This window comes from Coenobita brevimanus, chromosome 60, assembly GCF_032717465.1.
Source record: "Coenobita brevimanus isolate Jiangsu-jjx chromosome 60, ASM3271746v2, whole genome shotgun sequence".
NCBI classification, from domain to species: domain Eukaryota; kingdom Metazoa; phylum Arthropoda; class Malacostraca; order Decapoda; family Coenobitidae; genus Coenobita; species Coenobita brevimanus.
This window is the reverse complement of record NC_137013.1, coordinates 33,068,970-33,085,922: the sequence shown is the minus strand read 5'-3', so window position 1 is coordinate 33,085,922 and position 16,953 is coordinate 33,068,970. Positions and strand designations below refer to the sequence as shown.

The 16,953-nt window shown below is 40.3% G+C and overlaps 1 protein-coding gene across 1 annotated transcript in view; it reads right to left on the bottom strand.

Annotated features, from left to right (window-relative positions):
• The window catches only part of Piezo (piezo type mechanosensitive ion channel component), a 1,050,432-nt gene that overhangs the window by 369,214 nt on the left and 664,265 nt on the right, over positions 1–16,953 (bottom strand). Inside the window, exons 31-32 of the mRNA XM_080275143.1 lie at positions 15,438–15,555; positions 14,875–14,994 (exon numbers count right to left, since the gene is read on the bottom strand). Of these exons, the coding sequence (XP_080131269.1) occupies positions 14,875–14,994; positions 15,438–15,555 (238 nt within the window). The remainder of the gene's footprint in view (positions 1–14,874; positions 14,995–15,437; positions 15,556–16,953) is intronic.

The following is a 16,953-nucleotide window of genomic DNA, read 5'->3' as shown; positions in this document are numbered from 1 at the left end:
GCACATTTGGAGGAAGAACAGAAAGAAGTGGTCAGCTTAAGGGAAATCATTCAGGAAGAAAGAGAAAAAAAATGGAAGAAAATGAAGCGAAAATATTGAAGAAGAAAGAGAAAATAGTGAGGGAAACCGTGGAAAGGAATAGAGGTGTGGTAATATTTGGAAACAGGGAGGAGGAAGAAAAGGTTAGATCAGTGAGACTTGAGACAGACTCAAATCAGGTGAGAAAAATATTGAGCAAGACTGATCCTGAAGGAAGGAAGTGGGAAAAAGAAATTGAGGAAGTAAGGAGGATAAGGACGTATAAGAAAGGGGACACAAGACCATTGAGAGTTAAGCTGTCATCAGAAAGTGTAGTAAATGATATACTTAAAGTGACCTGGAAACTAAGTAAAGAGGCAGGGATGAAAAATACTATAGTAAGAAAAGATTTGAATGAAGAAGAAGGAGACATTTTAAAATCATTGAAGAAACAAGTAAAGGAAAAAAATGACAAGAGGACAGAGGATGAATGTATTTTTTTTTTTTTTTTTTTTTTTTTTTTTTGAGAGTGATGGATATGAACATAAGGAAGTGGTATGTGAGGAACTAGAAGTGAAGGAAACAAGGGGAATGGTTGTAGATAAAACCAGTGCAGTAAATCTAAGTATCATGTACAGTAATGTAGATGGGTTAATATCTAAGAAAGGGGAAATTGGAGACTACATAAAAGAAAGGAAACCTGAAATTGTTTGCCTGGTGGAGACTAAATTCCCCCGAGATGTTGATACAAAATTATTTGGATGGAACAGTTATATTTGGAAGAAGGACAGAGAAAGCAAGTTTGAGGGAGGTGTAATGATTTTAATCCATACTAACATAAGAACAAAAAATATGGAAACTGAAAATACCACAGCTGAACTCTTGGGAGTAGAAAGAGAGGACTGTCATGGAGAAAAAACAGACCTAACAGTACTTTATTACCCCCTCATACTAGGGTGTGGACAAAAGATTATGAACAGTTAATAAGAGAATCCATTATTAAGCTAAAGATGTTAACTGAAAGAAAAAACAGAATAATAATTATGGGGAATTTTAACTGTAGAGAAGCTGATTGAGCATGGATGCTGGGAGCAATGATCAATCATAGGGAAATAAATTAATGGAATTGGTGATGGAAAACATATAAACCCAATTAATTACAGAAAATACAAAAATTAGAGGAGATGTCGAACCATCAAGGCTGGATTTGGTATTCACAAAGGACCCAAACAATGTGAAGAACATAACCTACCAATGCCCCTTTGGCAAAAGTGGTCATCTGGTTATTGAGAGGGAAGTGGTGGGAGTCAGAGAAGGAGAAAGAGATGAAAAACACAGAGAAAACAGATACAATTATGGGAAAGCAGACTTTGCTTCCCTGAGGAACATTTTCCAAAATGTAGACTGGGGAAAAATCAATGCGATCACAAATGCTGATGAGAAATATGAGTTTTGAAAGAAGTATATAAAACAGTAGTATATGTCCCAAAATTTTCCACAGCAGTGGAAGGTAGAATGAATCGTTTAACAACAGGTGTAGAAAGGCATGTGGGGCAAGCAAAAGAGCATGGGAGAAAGTGAGAAGAAGGTATAGTGAAAGGGCTTGGGAGGAGTATAAGACAGTAAGAAATGAATATGTATGGGTGCAGTGAGAGGAAAAATGGAAATAAGAAAAAGATATTGTAACTAAATGTAACTAAGAACCTAAACCATTTTATAGGTTTGTAAATGGTAAAATGAATATCAAGGAAAGTATAATATGATTGAGGGATGGACATGAAACTTTTGAATGAGAAGAAGAATTGTGCAAAACAATGAACAATAAGCTGCAGTTAGTCTATGCGTTGGAAGAGGAATTTAGGGAACCTGCAATGCAACCCAGAGTGACAGGAATGGAAGAAATTGCAGTTGACATGAATGAGGTACTACAACTGATTAGGGACTTGGATGCGAGGAATGCAATGGGACAAGATGGTGTGGCTGAATGGATCATGAAGGAATGTGCTGACCAGTTAGTGTGGCCTGTTTGTCATATTCTAGCTTGTTGGACAATGGACAGTTACCTAAAGACTGGAAAAGAGCAAGTATTGTGCCAATCTTTAAGGGAGGAGATAGGTATGATCTACTTAATTGTAGACTTGTATCATTTACTAGTGTTGTATGCAAAATTTGTGAGAAAATTATAAGAAAAAGATGGATAAAGCTTCTTTCATTTTTGAAGGCTCCAACATGCTTGCATGCGTTGGCTTTGGTCACCTAATGGCGGCTCTCCATGCAGCTCAATCTATGGCAGCCTCCCTATTCAGGCCCTTAATCCTGAGGTCACATTTAATGACCTCGTCCCATGTCTTTCTCAGTCTACTCCTCACAACCCCACCCCCAATAATAAAAATATTAACACTTCTCACCTTCTGCACCCAATTATCATCCCCCATCCTCTCCACATACCCAAACCATCTCAGTCTACCTCTCCTCATCACATCACCAATACACTCCAGTCCCATCCTACCTCTCAAATCTTCCATTGTAAACCCAGCCCCACCCTGGCCTTGCCCGCAGGGACACACTGCACATCCACCTAATCAATGTCATTTCTGTATGTTTGTGCCTGCAAATATCCTCTTCCTTTACTGCCCAGGTCTCACTACCATACAGCATCTCATTCCTAACACATGCTGCATACAAAGACCCCTTAGCACATTGGGAGAGTCCTCTCAAAGTCACGAGAGGCAACAGCTCCAGAAACTTCAGCCAACCACTTCTCACCCTAGCCACAGAGCTAGCTCCAGCCTCACCTCCAGCATATAACATGTTTCTCAAATAACAAACCTCTTCCACACACTCAAGAGACTTACAGCAAGTTCAATCCTTTCACACCTGACAATCTCCACCCACTCTCCCCAAAACGCCACACACATAAAATCAGCATTATCTCGCAGTCTACCTCTAATACCGCTACATCTCTTGTGCACCCATTCATCACAAACACTGCACAAGATGGAATTACTTCCCACGCCCTTGTGGCAAATTGCACATGGCCACTCTTCCCCTTCTTTGACTGTACTGCCACCAACCCTAGATATCATCACTTTTGTTTTATCTGCATTTACTCTTAAGCTCTTGTGCCCCATACCATCTCTCCATTTCCAAAATCTTTCCTCTGCCTCCCTTTCATTCTCTGCAATCAACACCAAATCATCAGCATACAACATCTCCCACAGGAGTCCATTTCTGAAGTCACGTGAGAGGGCTTCAAGGACCATGATAAACAACATTGGACTCAAAACTGGCCCCTGATGCACACCAACATTCATGGAAAACTCATCGTTCAAATCTCCATTCACTCTTACCTGGGTGCGAGCACCCACATACATGGCCATAACCACCCTAACCAGCCACTCCAACCTAAGCTCTCTCATTGCCCACTTCACCACCTCTCTAGGGACTCTGTCAAAGGCCTTTTACAAATCAACAAAAACAAAATATAGATCCCTTCTCTTTCCAATACATTCTTCCTGACGCTGCTGAACAATGAACACAGCACCGGTGGTCCCCCTGCTTGGCACAAACCCAAACTGGATCCCATCAACATTCACCCCCTCCCCAGCCACAACCCCCAGAACCCTCTCCACCACTCTCACCATCTGATCCAAAAGCTTCATACCTCCACAACTTCCTCTTTCCAGGGCACCGCCCCTCCCCCTGTACACACCCACAATCACACTCCTCAGTCAATCATCCGGGACAACACACACACACACACAATCATATTTATCAGGTCCGTGACCAACCTCGCCCCCCCACACCACCGAGGCCCCCAACATCCCAGCAGCCAACCCAGGCACACCCACTGCCCTCCCCCCCTGCACCCCCCCCCACAGCAGCAGGGCCAATCAAAGGCCAAGGGCCAAACACTGGATCTGCTGGCCCCGAACCTTCCCTGTCCCAGCCACACTCCCCACCCAACAACCGGCTACAACGCTCCCCCCACACATCTCCAACATCCCTACTGCCCACCACCACCCCCCACACACAGCCCACCCACAGCATTCCGATTATCCCCCTCATCTGACCTGCCATACCAAACACCACATCCCCCTCCTCCACATGATTCAGGCCATCAAGCAAAAGTCTCTGTGACTCAGACCCCATCCTGCACCCCCCCCCCCCAGCCCCATGCCTGGCAGCCAAGCACTCTTCCCTGCCACCCCTCCCCCCACTCCTGGGAAAGCTCCCCCCTCTCCCCAACTGCAACCCCCACACCCCCATCCCACCACCAAGCCACCCCATGTGCCGGTGGGCCCCTCCATCCAACCGCACACTGCATCAGCAACCCTCACAAGGCTGCTCTTGAGGGCAATGCACTGCTCACAAACTCCCCCGTCCATGGCTCCCCGCTCAGCCACCATTCTCCCCATCTCGCCTGGAAAGGCATCCCCCACCACTTGGCCTTCCAGTTTCCACACACCCCTCCCAGGTACATAAGTCCTCCCCTCCATCATCCACCCCCCAAGCACCATGCCACAAATCAACACCATGTGCCGCTGCACACACTCCCTGCCTCGCATAACCTCAACATCCCTCACCAACCTCCCATCAGCCCTCCCGACCAGAAAACAATCCATCTGACTGCTACCCCCCCCCCCCGACTCAGATGCAGTCAACCCCCTCCCCCCCCCTCCCAAAAAGCGTGCTAAACAAAATCATGCCCATTGCCTCCCCAAACTCGAGTATCCTTTCCCCTTCCACATTTCTTATACCACATGCACATCCCCCATGTACTCCTTCATAACCCTGAGCTTCTTCACCTACATAACCATTTTAGTATTTAGAAGAAAATGAAGTGATAACACCAAGACAATTTGGTTTTAGGGGAGGAAGATCATGTGCTACTAACCTATTAAGTTTCTATAGTAGGGTAATAGATGTCATACATAAGAGAGAGAGGGATGGGCAGATTGTGTCTATCTTGATCTCAGGAAAGCATTTGACAGCGTGGCCCGTAAGAGACTCCTGTGGAAGCTGAAGACCTTTGGAGGGGTGCATGGGAACCTATTAAAGTGGATTATTTGATAGGACGGCAGATGAGAACAGTTATAAGGGACGAGGTTTCGGAATGGAGAAACGTGACCAGTGGAGTACCCCAGGGCTCTGTCTTAGCCCCAATAATGTTTCTGATATATGTAAATGATTTGCCAGAAGGTTTGAATAGTTATATGAGTATGTTCACAGATGATGCTAATCATGAAACATATTAAATATATTGACAGTTGTAAAAAACTGCAATGGGACTTGGACAAACTCCACAGGTGGAGCAAGACTTGGAAAAAGGATTTTAATGGCAAGAAGTCATGTATTAGAAATGGGATTAAGTGAAAAAAGACTGCACTAGAGATATAAAATAGGCAATGAGATAATTAATAAAAGAAAAGATGAGAAGGACTTGGGAGTGATTATTCAGACGACTTGTCACCAGAAAAGCAAATAAACAGAATCATTCAAGGCACTTATGGATTTCTGACCAACATGAGAGTGGCTTTTAATTATATGGGCAAGGAAATGCTGACAGAGTTGACAGTGACCATAATAAGACCAAGATTAGAAAATCTGGCTGTGGTATGCTCACCTCATTTGAAGAAGCATACTGATAAACTGGAGAGGGTTCAACAAATGGCAACAAGGATAATACCGTGCCTAAGGGAACTGACCTACGAGGAGAGATTGGAAAAACTGAAGTTACCAACACTACACGAGAGAAGGGAAAGGGGTGACTTGATCATGATGTTTAGAAATGTAAAAGAATTGGAAAGGGTGGACAGAGAGGACCTTTTTTGTGTTGGATGATGGAAGAACAAGAGGTCATGACTTCAAGTTGAGGAAAAGTACATGTCTTTATGATCTTGAAAGGTTCTGTTTCCCGAACAGAAGCACAGGTATTTGGAATGACTTAGACGCAGAGGTGGTGCAGGCAAAAACCATTCATGTGTTTAAAACCAGACTGGATAAATGTTGATATGGAGACAGGACAACACGAGCCTATCTCAAATCCTGTACAGTATACTGCAAATAGGTAAATAAAAATAGGTAAATACACACACACACACACACAGCAGAGATAAATAAATCAATAGTAATCACTGGTATAGAAGAGGAAGAAGTTAAAAACAAGATCACTAGAGACAAAAAGGAGATGGCAAATGTAATGAGCTTACTGAAAGAAGTATCAGAGGAAATCTGTAGTAAAGACATAGAGGAACACAAAAGGTTAGGGAAATACGAGAAAAGCAAGACAAGACCTCTAAAGGTGACTTTCCAGAGTGTAAACAGTGTGGAAGAGATACTAAAAAATGCAAAGAATCTTATGGAAAAAGAGGAGTTCAAAAATGTATGGATAAAAAGATGCCTAACACAAGAGGAACTGGAATTACTGAAAGAGAAAAGGGAGGAAGCAAAAACAAAAAATGAGGGAAGATCAGATGAGGAGAAGAAGAAATTTTTTTACAAAGTAATAGGATTGCAGGTACGAAAGTGGTACACAAACAGGATGGAAGAAAAAGAAGGAAGACAGTAGAACCATGTCATGACAAATATATAAACAAGATGATAAAGTTGATGTACTCAAATGTGGATGGAATGGCATCTAAATTACTAGAAATGAATGATTATGTCAGAGAAAATGAACCACAAACAATATGCCTAAATGAAACAAGTCAAGAGTGAGAGCAGTGGAAATGAACAGTGGAAATGAGTTATTTAAGAGGAGCCTGTGGAGTCACATGGAGAGACAGGCTGACGAATGAGAATATAAAGAAGCGTTGTGGTGTTGATGTGGATGTGATAGGAAGCGTTATGAGGAACACACTGAGGTGGTTTGGCCATGTGGAGAGGATGGAGGGTGAAAGACTGACGAAGAGAGTGTATGTGAGTGAGGTGGAGGGGGGAAGAGAGGGGGGGAGGCCGAGGATGAGATGAAGGGATGGGGTGGAGAGGTATATGAGAGAGGGGGGTGTGAGTTGGGAGCAGGGCAGTGAAATGGCGGGGGAATGGGCGACTTGGAGGCGATTTGTTTGTGGCCACCCCAAACGGGATTGAGGCGTCTGGCAATAGATAGATAGATAGAGAGAAACAAAATTAACACCAAGGATATCCAATGACATACTAAACTAAGAGGAATACAATATATGGAGACAAGACAGAAATTTAAAAAAAGGAGGAGGAATTATAATATTAACTAAGAAAAATCTAAAAGTCAAGGAAATAAAACTAGATATACCATCACAAGTAGAACTGACTGCAGTAGAGATCGACACATCTGAAGGTAAAGTAATTGTAGCCAATTTGTACATGCCACCCAGATCAAACACATGGGAAAGAGACAAATATGAGGACCTGGCAGAGAGTACAATTCAGAGTATAAGATCATTACTACATAAAATGGAAGAGAAATCAGAAAGAATTATACTAACTGGGGACTTCAATACAAATATAAATTGGAATACTCTACATATAAATAGCCAGGAAAGCTGTTGCGACCAAAAGCTCCTGGATCTCGTACAAGAGTTTTTCTTAACGCAACATGTGAGGGAAACCACCAGAAAAAGAAGACTTGATATACCTTCAGTGCTAGATCTAATATTTACTAGGCAAGAAAATGATATTGACAGTTTAATATATCACCCTCCACTCGGCAAAAGCGATCATGCAGTACTAAATTATAACTTCAGGATAGCATATGACATAGTAAACAGCAATGACAGTTACAAAAAGAGCCTAAACTATAAAAAGGGAAATTATCAAGACCTAAAGAAGTACTTCTTAGAAGTTGACTGGGAAAATGAGCTTAGAGGACAAGATTTAAATGCTGTATATAAAAAATTTTGTGAATTTTATGAAACAGAAGTCCAGAAGTACATCCCACAGCACAAAGAAACAGATAAGAAAATACAGAAATGGTTCAATACAGAATGTAAAAAATCAAAAGAAAGAAGAGATTTGTTGTGGAATAGATACAGAAGACACAATAGTGAAAGGGCGTATAATAATTACAAACAGGCAAGAAATGACTATACAAGAATAAGAAGGGAAGCCCAAAAACAGTTTGAGGAGGATATAATAAATAAAAGTAGTGATCAACCAAAGCTGTTTTACAGCTATATCAGAAGCAAAACCAAAGCAATAGATATAATACAATCCATTACGGACGAGGGAATCACTTATACACAAGAGAAAGATATTTGTGAAGCACTAAATAAGAATTTCCAATTAGTTTTTACAGAAGAAAAAAATTTTGAGAGGGACTATGTGGAACACGCATGTCCACACATACTACCAGATATACAAATAGCAGAAAAAGTAATACAGGAAGAGTTAAGTAGATTAGACAGAGGAAAAGCAAGTTGTCCTGATGAAATTTCATGTTGGGTATTACGAGAATGTGCAAAGGAGTTATGTAAACCATTATTTTTAATTTTCAAGAAATCCTTGAGTCAAGGTAAACTACCTGATATTTGGAAAAAAGTAAATATTGTCCCCTTATTCAAGAAAGGAAATAGACAAAATCCACTCAACTACTGACCAGTATCACTGACCAGTGTTGTAAGCAAGGTATTAGAAAAACTTATAAGAAAAGCTTGGGTAAATCATCTAGAAGAACACAGTATGATAACAGAAAGACAGTTTGGTTTCAGAAAAGGAAAATCATGTGTTACTAATCTGTTGAGCTACTATGACAGAGTAACAAACACAATACAGGAAAGGGAAGGATGGGTGGACAGTATCTATTTAGATTTCAAGAAAGCTTTTGACACAGTACCACACCAAAGGCTTTTATGGAAACTGTACCATCAAGGAGGAATTCGAGGCAAACTGTTTTGTTGGATGCAAGACTTTTTCATAAAAAGAGAAATGAGGACAGTACTAAGAGGAAACTACTCATCATGGAAAGAAGTGACTAGTGGAGTACCACAGGGTTCAGTGCTGGCACCAATCATGCTTTTAGGGTATATAAATGATATAAACAGTAACACTGGAAATGAGAGCTATCTGAATATGTTTGCAGATGACGCAAAAATACAAAGGAGAATTACTAACACAGACTCTTGTAAAGAGCTACAAGAAGAATTAAATGAACTTCATGAATGGAGTAGTACATGGCAAATGGAATTCAGTGTGGACAAGTGTCATGTGATCAAGTTTGGTAAAAGTGGAAAAAGACCTATAGATTATGGAAAAGATTGTAAGTTAGGAAATAAAACCCTATACACATCAGAAAGAGAGAAAGACCTAGGTGTGATTATCAATAACAGACTATCTCCGGCTGACCACATCAGCGAGAAGGTACGGAACATGTATACACTGCTTGCAAATATGAGAATAGCATTCACATACATAAATGCAGACATGCTAAGAAGGATAATAACATCATTCATTAGACCAACCCTGGAATATGCATCAGTAGTCTGGAGTCCTCATCTCAAAAAGCATATAGACAAGATTGAAAAAGTTCAAAGGGCCGCTACAAGATGGATACCAAGCTTAAGGGACCCAAGCTACGAAGAAAGACTAAATAAACTGAATCTACCAACACTACAGGAGAGAAGGAAAAGAGGTGACATGATAATGCTATATAAGTGCATATCAGGAAAGGAGAAAATAGAAATAAATGATTACTTAACATATGGAGAAGCATCAGCAAGAGGACACTGCAAAAAACTGCATAAGAAGAGAGGTGATAAAGACGTAAGGAAATTCAGTTTCCCAAACAGAGCAATTGATCGATGGAATGCACTACCGAATGAAATAGTGTGCCAAACAATTCACAAATTTAAGAATATGTACGATAAATATGGTTTAAGACACGGGACAGTACGAGCTTGACTCATTCCTGTAAAGATACAATTAGGTAAGTACACACAAAGTGCTCCTGCTAGAACACATAATTACACTTTCACCATCACAACTTGTTCAACAAGATAAAGCCCATCATGAGTTACTAATTTCTCTGTAACAGAAAATGAGATAAATACACATGTGATTTTGTGGAGGATCAAGTAATAACAAAAGCTTTTTGATGGTGGACAAGTTTCCACAGTAGCATAAACACAACCGGTATTTTCCAAGATAAGATGTTCACAGGACTTATGATACTTATGAGATGATAAGTAATATTTTTTTATTTTATGCAATAAAAATACTTTGCCAATTTCTTTCATCTGCCTGACTTTTTCACATTTTCTTCATGCTTTTTTTCAAAACGATGATTGCTTCCTGATGTTAAGTGCATGTGTCCTTAGTTTATTCGTATGCATTTGATATCACGGTTACAATTTCAATAACAACGTTCTTGGGCTTTGCATACAATATATAAAATTGTGTCATTTGTGTGAGCACTGTACAATTAATATACACTGTGAATATCACATTTTGTGGTACAGTGGACAGAACAATGGGCAACAGTTCAAAAGGGAATGAGATTGATCACAGGCTGGGGAAGGAAATTTCTAGATCTGAATTCATTCAAACAGCCTTTACTTGATTTCCACAGACCCACTGATGTCGTAAAAACAACACTGCCAACACCAACATTGCCCTGAATGACACAGCCCTTCCATAACTCCAGTAAGGATGGTAAGCATTAGCAATGAAGCAGTGACATGCAAAGATGTGCAACATGTAGGAGGTTTACTGGGCCTTAGACAATGGACTATCTAGTCTTGGCCCAGTCAGAAACACATAATAAGCAAATAAATAAATGTATTAAATAAATAAATAGCAGAATAGGAACTTGGTTAGTTCATGTAAAGGAGTGGAGCTTCTATCTTTATCTAGTTAACAGTTTATCTTGACATGATACTAACATGGCAGATGAATGAGTGTACAGTTAGTCCTCACAAAAAGTCTAAGGTGTGTACTGGTGAAATGCTATTGTGAATTCGTTTAAACCTTGAAATTGGAGCCTACATAAGTTCCAATTCTTGCAGCTGATTGGCTATCATTCTGAGGAGAATTCATTTTTTTTTTTTTTTTTTTTTTTTTTTTTTTTTTAACATGAAAAGGAAAAATAAATCAAATTAAAAAAATAATCCATACACCAGATTACAGGTGTCCTTCACTCATAAAAAATCTGTAACAGTGGGACTTGAACTGCTGTGGGTTGATGTTTGGAGGGAAAACCATTCTGGGTAAGTGAGCTCCAAAGAAATGTAGTTCAGGGTATAAAAGAATTTTGATAGGCAGATGTTTTGCAATATGGCAATGTGACAGCCCAATCATGAGAGCTACCAGATGCCCATGAAGCACGGAAGAAGGCAAGGAGAGGTGGCACAATGGGTGCTCACACTGAGTACAGTCTTTGCCATAAAAGTATCTGTAAAACAATGGAAGGGCGGCAATATTCCTTCTTACTTGTAGGGGATGAATTTCATACAGGGTTATTAATAATTCTTACAGGTTTGGTCTGATAGATAGCTTAAGATATTTCCATTTCCATATTTGTACTCTGTGGGTGTAATTAGTGTCAACAGGTGAGTGTTAATCACAAAGGATTACCGAATCTGGGAGAGTTACAAGTAGCATGTGAAACGCAGTATTGTAGTACAATACCAAATTTCAGAAAGAGACATGGGCAAATTTTAAATTCAATACTGATGATCTCGGCCATCCACAGATTCCTGAGTTTATGATGTCATCATTTCGAGAAGGTGCCAGAATTTCCACACCGCATTTTAATCATGATAATTCTCTGGTGTTTTCATGTGCAATGCATTGTTCTGTTCACAAAAGACTGTAAGTTAACATCCAGTCATTTCAACCACAAGAGGAGAGTGAAGTAGTGCTGTGTAACAGTCGTAAATGGAAGTGGTTTAACTATTTAAGTTTTCATTTTCAAAAAGGCATGACAGAAAGGGAGTTTATTTGACAGTCAAAATTTATATTTATGTCAGCAGTAATGTATACTGTAATCGATTTATCTGTAATTTATACAACAAATTCAGCTTGGTAACTAAAATGGGCAAATATGAAACAGGATTGCAGAAGTGTAAAATGGGGAAACAATGAATACTTTGATACTGCTGCTACAAATACAAACCCATAACATAAAAAAATATCAACATGAAAATGGCTAACGTAATTATCAGGGAAGCTAGCTGATTAAACAAAGTCCATTGTTCTTACCATTCCAGAATACGGTACTAGGGTACAAGGAGAAACTGTCCACGTCATAACTGAGCAAGAAATTGGTGTGAAAAGCAGACTACTTCCATCATTTACAATCCTGTCTTCTGTTGCTGTTTTTATAAATAACCAACCACAATCAGTTAATATGCTATTCAGATATGGGGGGAGGGAAGAGAGAGAGAGAGAGAGAGAGAGAGAGAGAGTCAAGATCATTAATGGATTTTCACCCTTCATTTATGACTATTATCCAACACTACTGCACTATTCCTCTGTAGCTGAAAGAACTGCATATTAGCCTGTAGTTTTTGCTAATGCGACAATGCATTATGCATAAAAACACCAGGGAAGTATCATGATTTATACATAGTGTGGAAACTCTGACACTTTCTTGGCATGATGGTCATAATCCTAGAAATCTGTAGATAAGCAGGATCGTCAGTACTGAATTTAAACTTTGCCGATGTCTCTTTCCAAAATCTGTTATAATACTGTGCTTCACATGTTGCTTGTTACTTTCCTAGACTGGGTAAGCATACCTGTATGTAACACTTGCCTATGAATATTAATTACACCCACAGCATATTTTTTTTTTTTTTTAATGTTAGGAAGAAGGAACCAAAGGCAACAAGCCCGCAAAACTGTTCCTTCCAAGAGAAAAACAAAATACGAGAGAGACAAATTCAAGATCCATTCATTTCAAGATGCCTGGACACACTGCGTTTGAAAGACTAGAGATCATAGGAAGCAGGAAATACAGACAGAGGGAGACAGTTCCAGAGTTGACCTGTTGCATAAGTGAAGGACTAGGAGTAACAGTTAACTCTTGCATTAGAGAGTTGGACAGAAGAGGAGTGAGAGTTTGCTGCTAGATGGGTGCTACGTGCCTGTCACAGAGGTGGAAGAATGCATGAAGACAGTTCAGTGGAACAGTGACCATTGAAGTGGTGATAGAAAAGAGATAAAGATGCAACAGTGCGGCGAAGAGACAGAGGTTGAAGGGAGTCAGTAAGAGAAAGAGAGTTAATGAGACGAAAAGCCTCTGACTCCACCCTATTGAGAAGAGCTGTTGTGGGGAGCCTCCCCACACATGGGAGTTGTACTCCACACAGGGGCGGATAAAACCCCTGTATAGAGTCAACAATTGTGCAGGGGTAAAGAAGGAACGGAGTCGGCTTAGCACACCCAATCTCTTGGAAGCAGATTTTACAAGAGATGTAATAAGATCTTTCCAAGATATGTCCTGAGCAAATGAAACCCCAAGCATGTTCAACGATGATGCAGGATTAAGCTGAATATTATTAAACATTAATGGGTATAACTGTGGAAGATTTTGTTGGGTTGATTGGTGCAAAAACTGAGTCTTTGATGCATTAAAAACAACCAGATTATTTTTACCCCAGTCAGAGATATGAGCCAAGTCAGACATTGGGTGTGCCATAGCCTCATCCCTTGTTTGTTGAAGTAACTGCTGAGATAGATGTTGTGGGAATCGAATGGAAAGGTGAAGGGTGGAGTCATCAGCATGTGAGCGGATAGGGTTAGATGTACAGCTTAGAAGGTCATTGATAAATAAAGGGAAGAGAGTTGGTGATAGGACAGAGCCCTGAGGAACACCAATGTTAATAGATCTACGCCATCTACAACAGCGGCTATAGAACGACCAGAAAGGAAGCTAGAGATGAAGGCACAGATAGAAGGATAGAAACCATATGAGGGCAGTTTGGAAATTAAAGATTTATACCAGACTCGATCGAAAGCCTTTGAGATGTCAAGTGCAATGGCAAAGCTTTCACCAAAGTTCCGAAAGGAGGATGACCAGGAGTCTGAAAGGTAGGTGAGAATTGCCTGTAGAGCATCCCTGACGGAACCCATACTGACGATCAGAAAGAAGGTTGTGATAGGAAAGATGCTTTAAAATTTTTCTATTAAGAATAGACTCGAAAACTTTTGAGATACAGGATGTTAAAGCAATTGGACTACAGTTAGAGGGTTGGGAGTGGTCACCCTTCTTTGGAACTGGCTGACTGAGAGCAAACTTTCAGCAAGAAGGAAAGGTACAAGTTGACACAAAGGAGAAAGAGTTTGCCTAGGCAGGGTGTAAGCACAGAAACACAGTTCTTGAGGAAAACAGGAAGGACTCCATCATGCCCATATGCCTTATTAGTACTGAGGCCTGTGATGGCAGAAAATACATCAGCTGAAGAAATTTTAATGTTAGCCATGAGGAAGTCAGAGGGGGGGAAGTGATGGAGGAACAGCACTGGAATCGTCTAAGGTGGAATTGGAGGAGAAAGTCTGAGCGAAGAGATCTGCTTTATCCGTAGAAGAAATAGCTACAGAACCATCAAAGTAGAAAAGAGGAGGGAAGGATGATGAGGTAAAGTTGTCAGAAAGGTTTTTGGCAAGGTGCCAGAAGGAGCGGGAAGAATTTGAGTTAGAGAGTTGAGAGCATTTTGTACGGATTAAATTGTTTTTAGCAGAGCGAAGAACAGACTTAGCAAGATTCCGGGCAGAAACATATAAAAGATGTGATTCAGGGGTGGGTTGGCTCCGGTACCCTTTATAGGCCCTCTCCTTGTTGCGGACAGCATTAGATCAAGCATGATTAAACCAAGGCTTTCGTGCATTAGTCAAAAGATATGAGAAAGGAATGTATGCTTCCATGCCTGTGAGAATAACCTCCGTAATGAGCAATGCACACCCTGATGGCTCCCGGCCATGGAAGCAATAATCATAAAGATGGAAATGGAACATGATGGGGTTTCTATTACCTGAGTTCTCATAATGATGGCCAATCACCTGCAAAAATAGAAACTCAGGAAGACTAAAATTGCAAGGTTCAAATAAATCCACTAAAATTTTAATGAGATTACTATAAGAGAGACATGCTTTTGGCTCATGATTTAGATACTAACGACATATAAAAAAAAGAACATTCATTTTTGACTTCAAAACTACTCAACAGAAAATAAGGAGCAACTTTAGGAGAAAAGCAGATGTTAATTCATAAGCAACTTACTGCACTTATGAAAACTTTAAATAATGAAAAACCAGTACACTGTCTATTGTACAAAATTCCATTACAGAAGTATTTCTGTTGTTTCATATTTTTCATTCAGGAATGAAAAGCAATTACACTCAATCCTTGAATACTGCACAGTTGAGTAACAAGCCTTTGTGTTCTATGGTGCTCAACATAATGCAACAGGTCATAATCAGTATGCGGAAAAACCTGAGCTCACGCGAGAAGTCAGCTGACCCAGTGACAAAATTTGAAAGTTGCGCATGGTGACGTCACTTGCCAGACTCATCATAATTGACTGGCTTACATCCAGGTACCTGTCCTGTACACACTTAAGACTGTATGGGTAGATGAATATTTATGGGTTTCACAATTTTAGAGGATGAATTGGAACAAAAATGTATGTTAACTTGAAAAAATTACTCTTTCATCCATGTGTTCTCGTAAGTTAGCATTCCATTCCACATTCTTCATTCAATTTCACGCTTTCCAACATATTTCAAACCGACTGAGCATGCAACTCTCAGTCCCGTCTCCCATCTCACAGAGTTTTGCCCCATCTGGGTTTTGCTATTTTAGGAGATGAAATGGAACGAATATGTTTGCTAATAATGTTCAGTTCCACATTGTTTGTTCGACTTCACGCTTCCCAACACACTTCAGACTAACTGAGCATACGGCTATCAGTCCTTTTTCATGCCTCACCGAGATCTGCCCCACACTCATATGGGTTTTGAAATTTTTGGAGATGAAATGGAACAAAAATATTTGCTAATCTGAAAAAAATTACTCTTTCATCCATGTGTTCTTGTAAGTTAGCATTCAGTTCCACATTCTTCATTCGCTTTTGCGCTTCCCAACACATTTTGGACTGATGAGCATTCTTGTACCAGTTCCTTCTCACACCTCAGAGTTCTACCCCACACTCGTATGGATTTCGCAGTTCTAGAGGATGAACTGTAACAAAAATGTTTGCTAATCAGACAAAAAATACTCTTTCATCCATGTGTTTGCCTAAGTTAGCATTCAGTTCCACAATCTTTGTTCAATTTTTCATTTCCAAAAAAATTTCAGATCAGCCGAACATACAGCTATCAGTCCTTTCCTGCAACACACCGAGTCCTACCCACGCTGTGCAGCATGATATTTTTTGTGTCTGAGTGTCAAATAAGGACACTGACTCTTAGTCACGCTGCATATTCAGCCCCGCCTACCCAGAAAGTGGCACAACTTCATGTATGCCCAGAAGTATGGGATGGTAAAGGAGTCACAGCAGGAAAAGAGGCAGGTAGAAATTATGCCCAGAAGTATGAGGTTGCAAAAGAGTTAAAAGAGGGGGTTGATGCAGGTAGAAATTATGCCTAGAAGTATGATAGTAAAGGAGTTAGAGCAGTGAAAGAGGCAGGCAGAAATTATGACCAGAAGTATGACTGTACAGGAGTTGGAGCAGGGAAAGTGTCAGGTAGAAATGGCAAAAAAGCATGGCATGAATGAAGGCACCATCAGAATGATTTAGAAGGACCGGGAGAAGTTAAAGCAGATCGTGCGTGGGAACTCTGATGATGCAAACCTCGCAGAAGTGAAAGTTCATAATGTTGTCCTGAAGCTGACTGAGAAGCTCTTTGGGCGTTATGTGGAGTGTCAGAGAAAGAACAATCTGCATGCTTAGGCAAATTATATGGGTTTTGCAGTTTTAGGGGACGAAATGGAATGACAGCGTTTGCTAATCAGAAAAA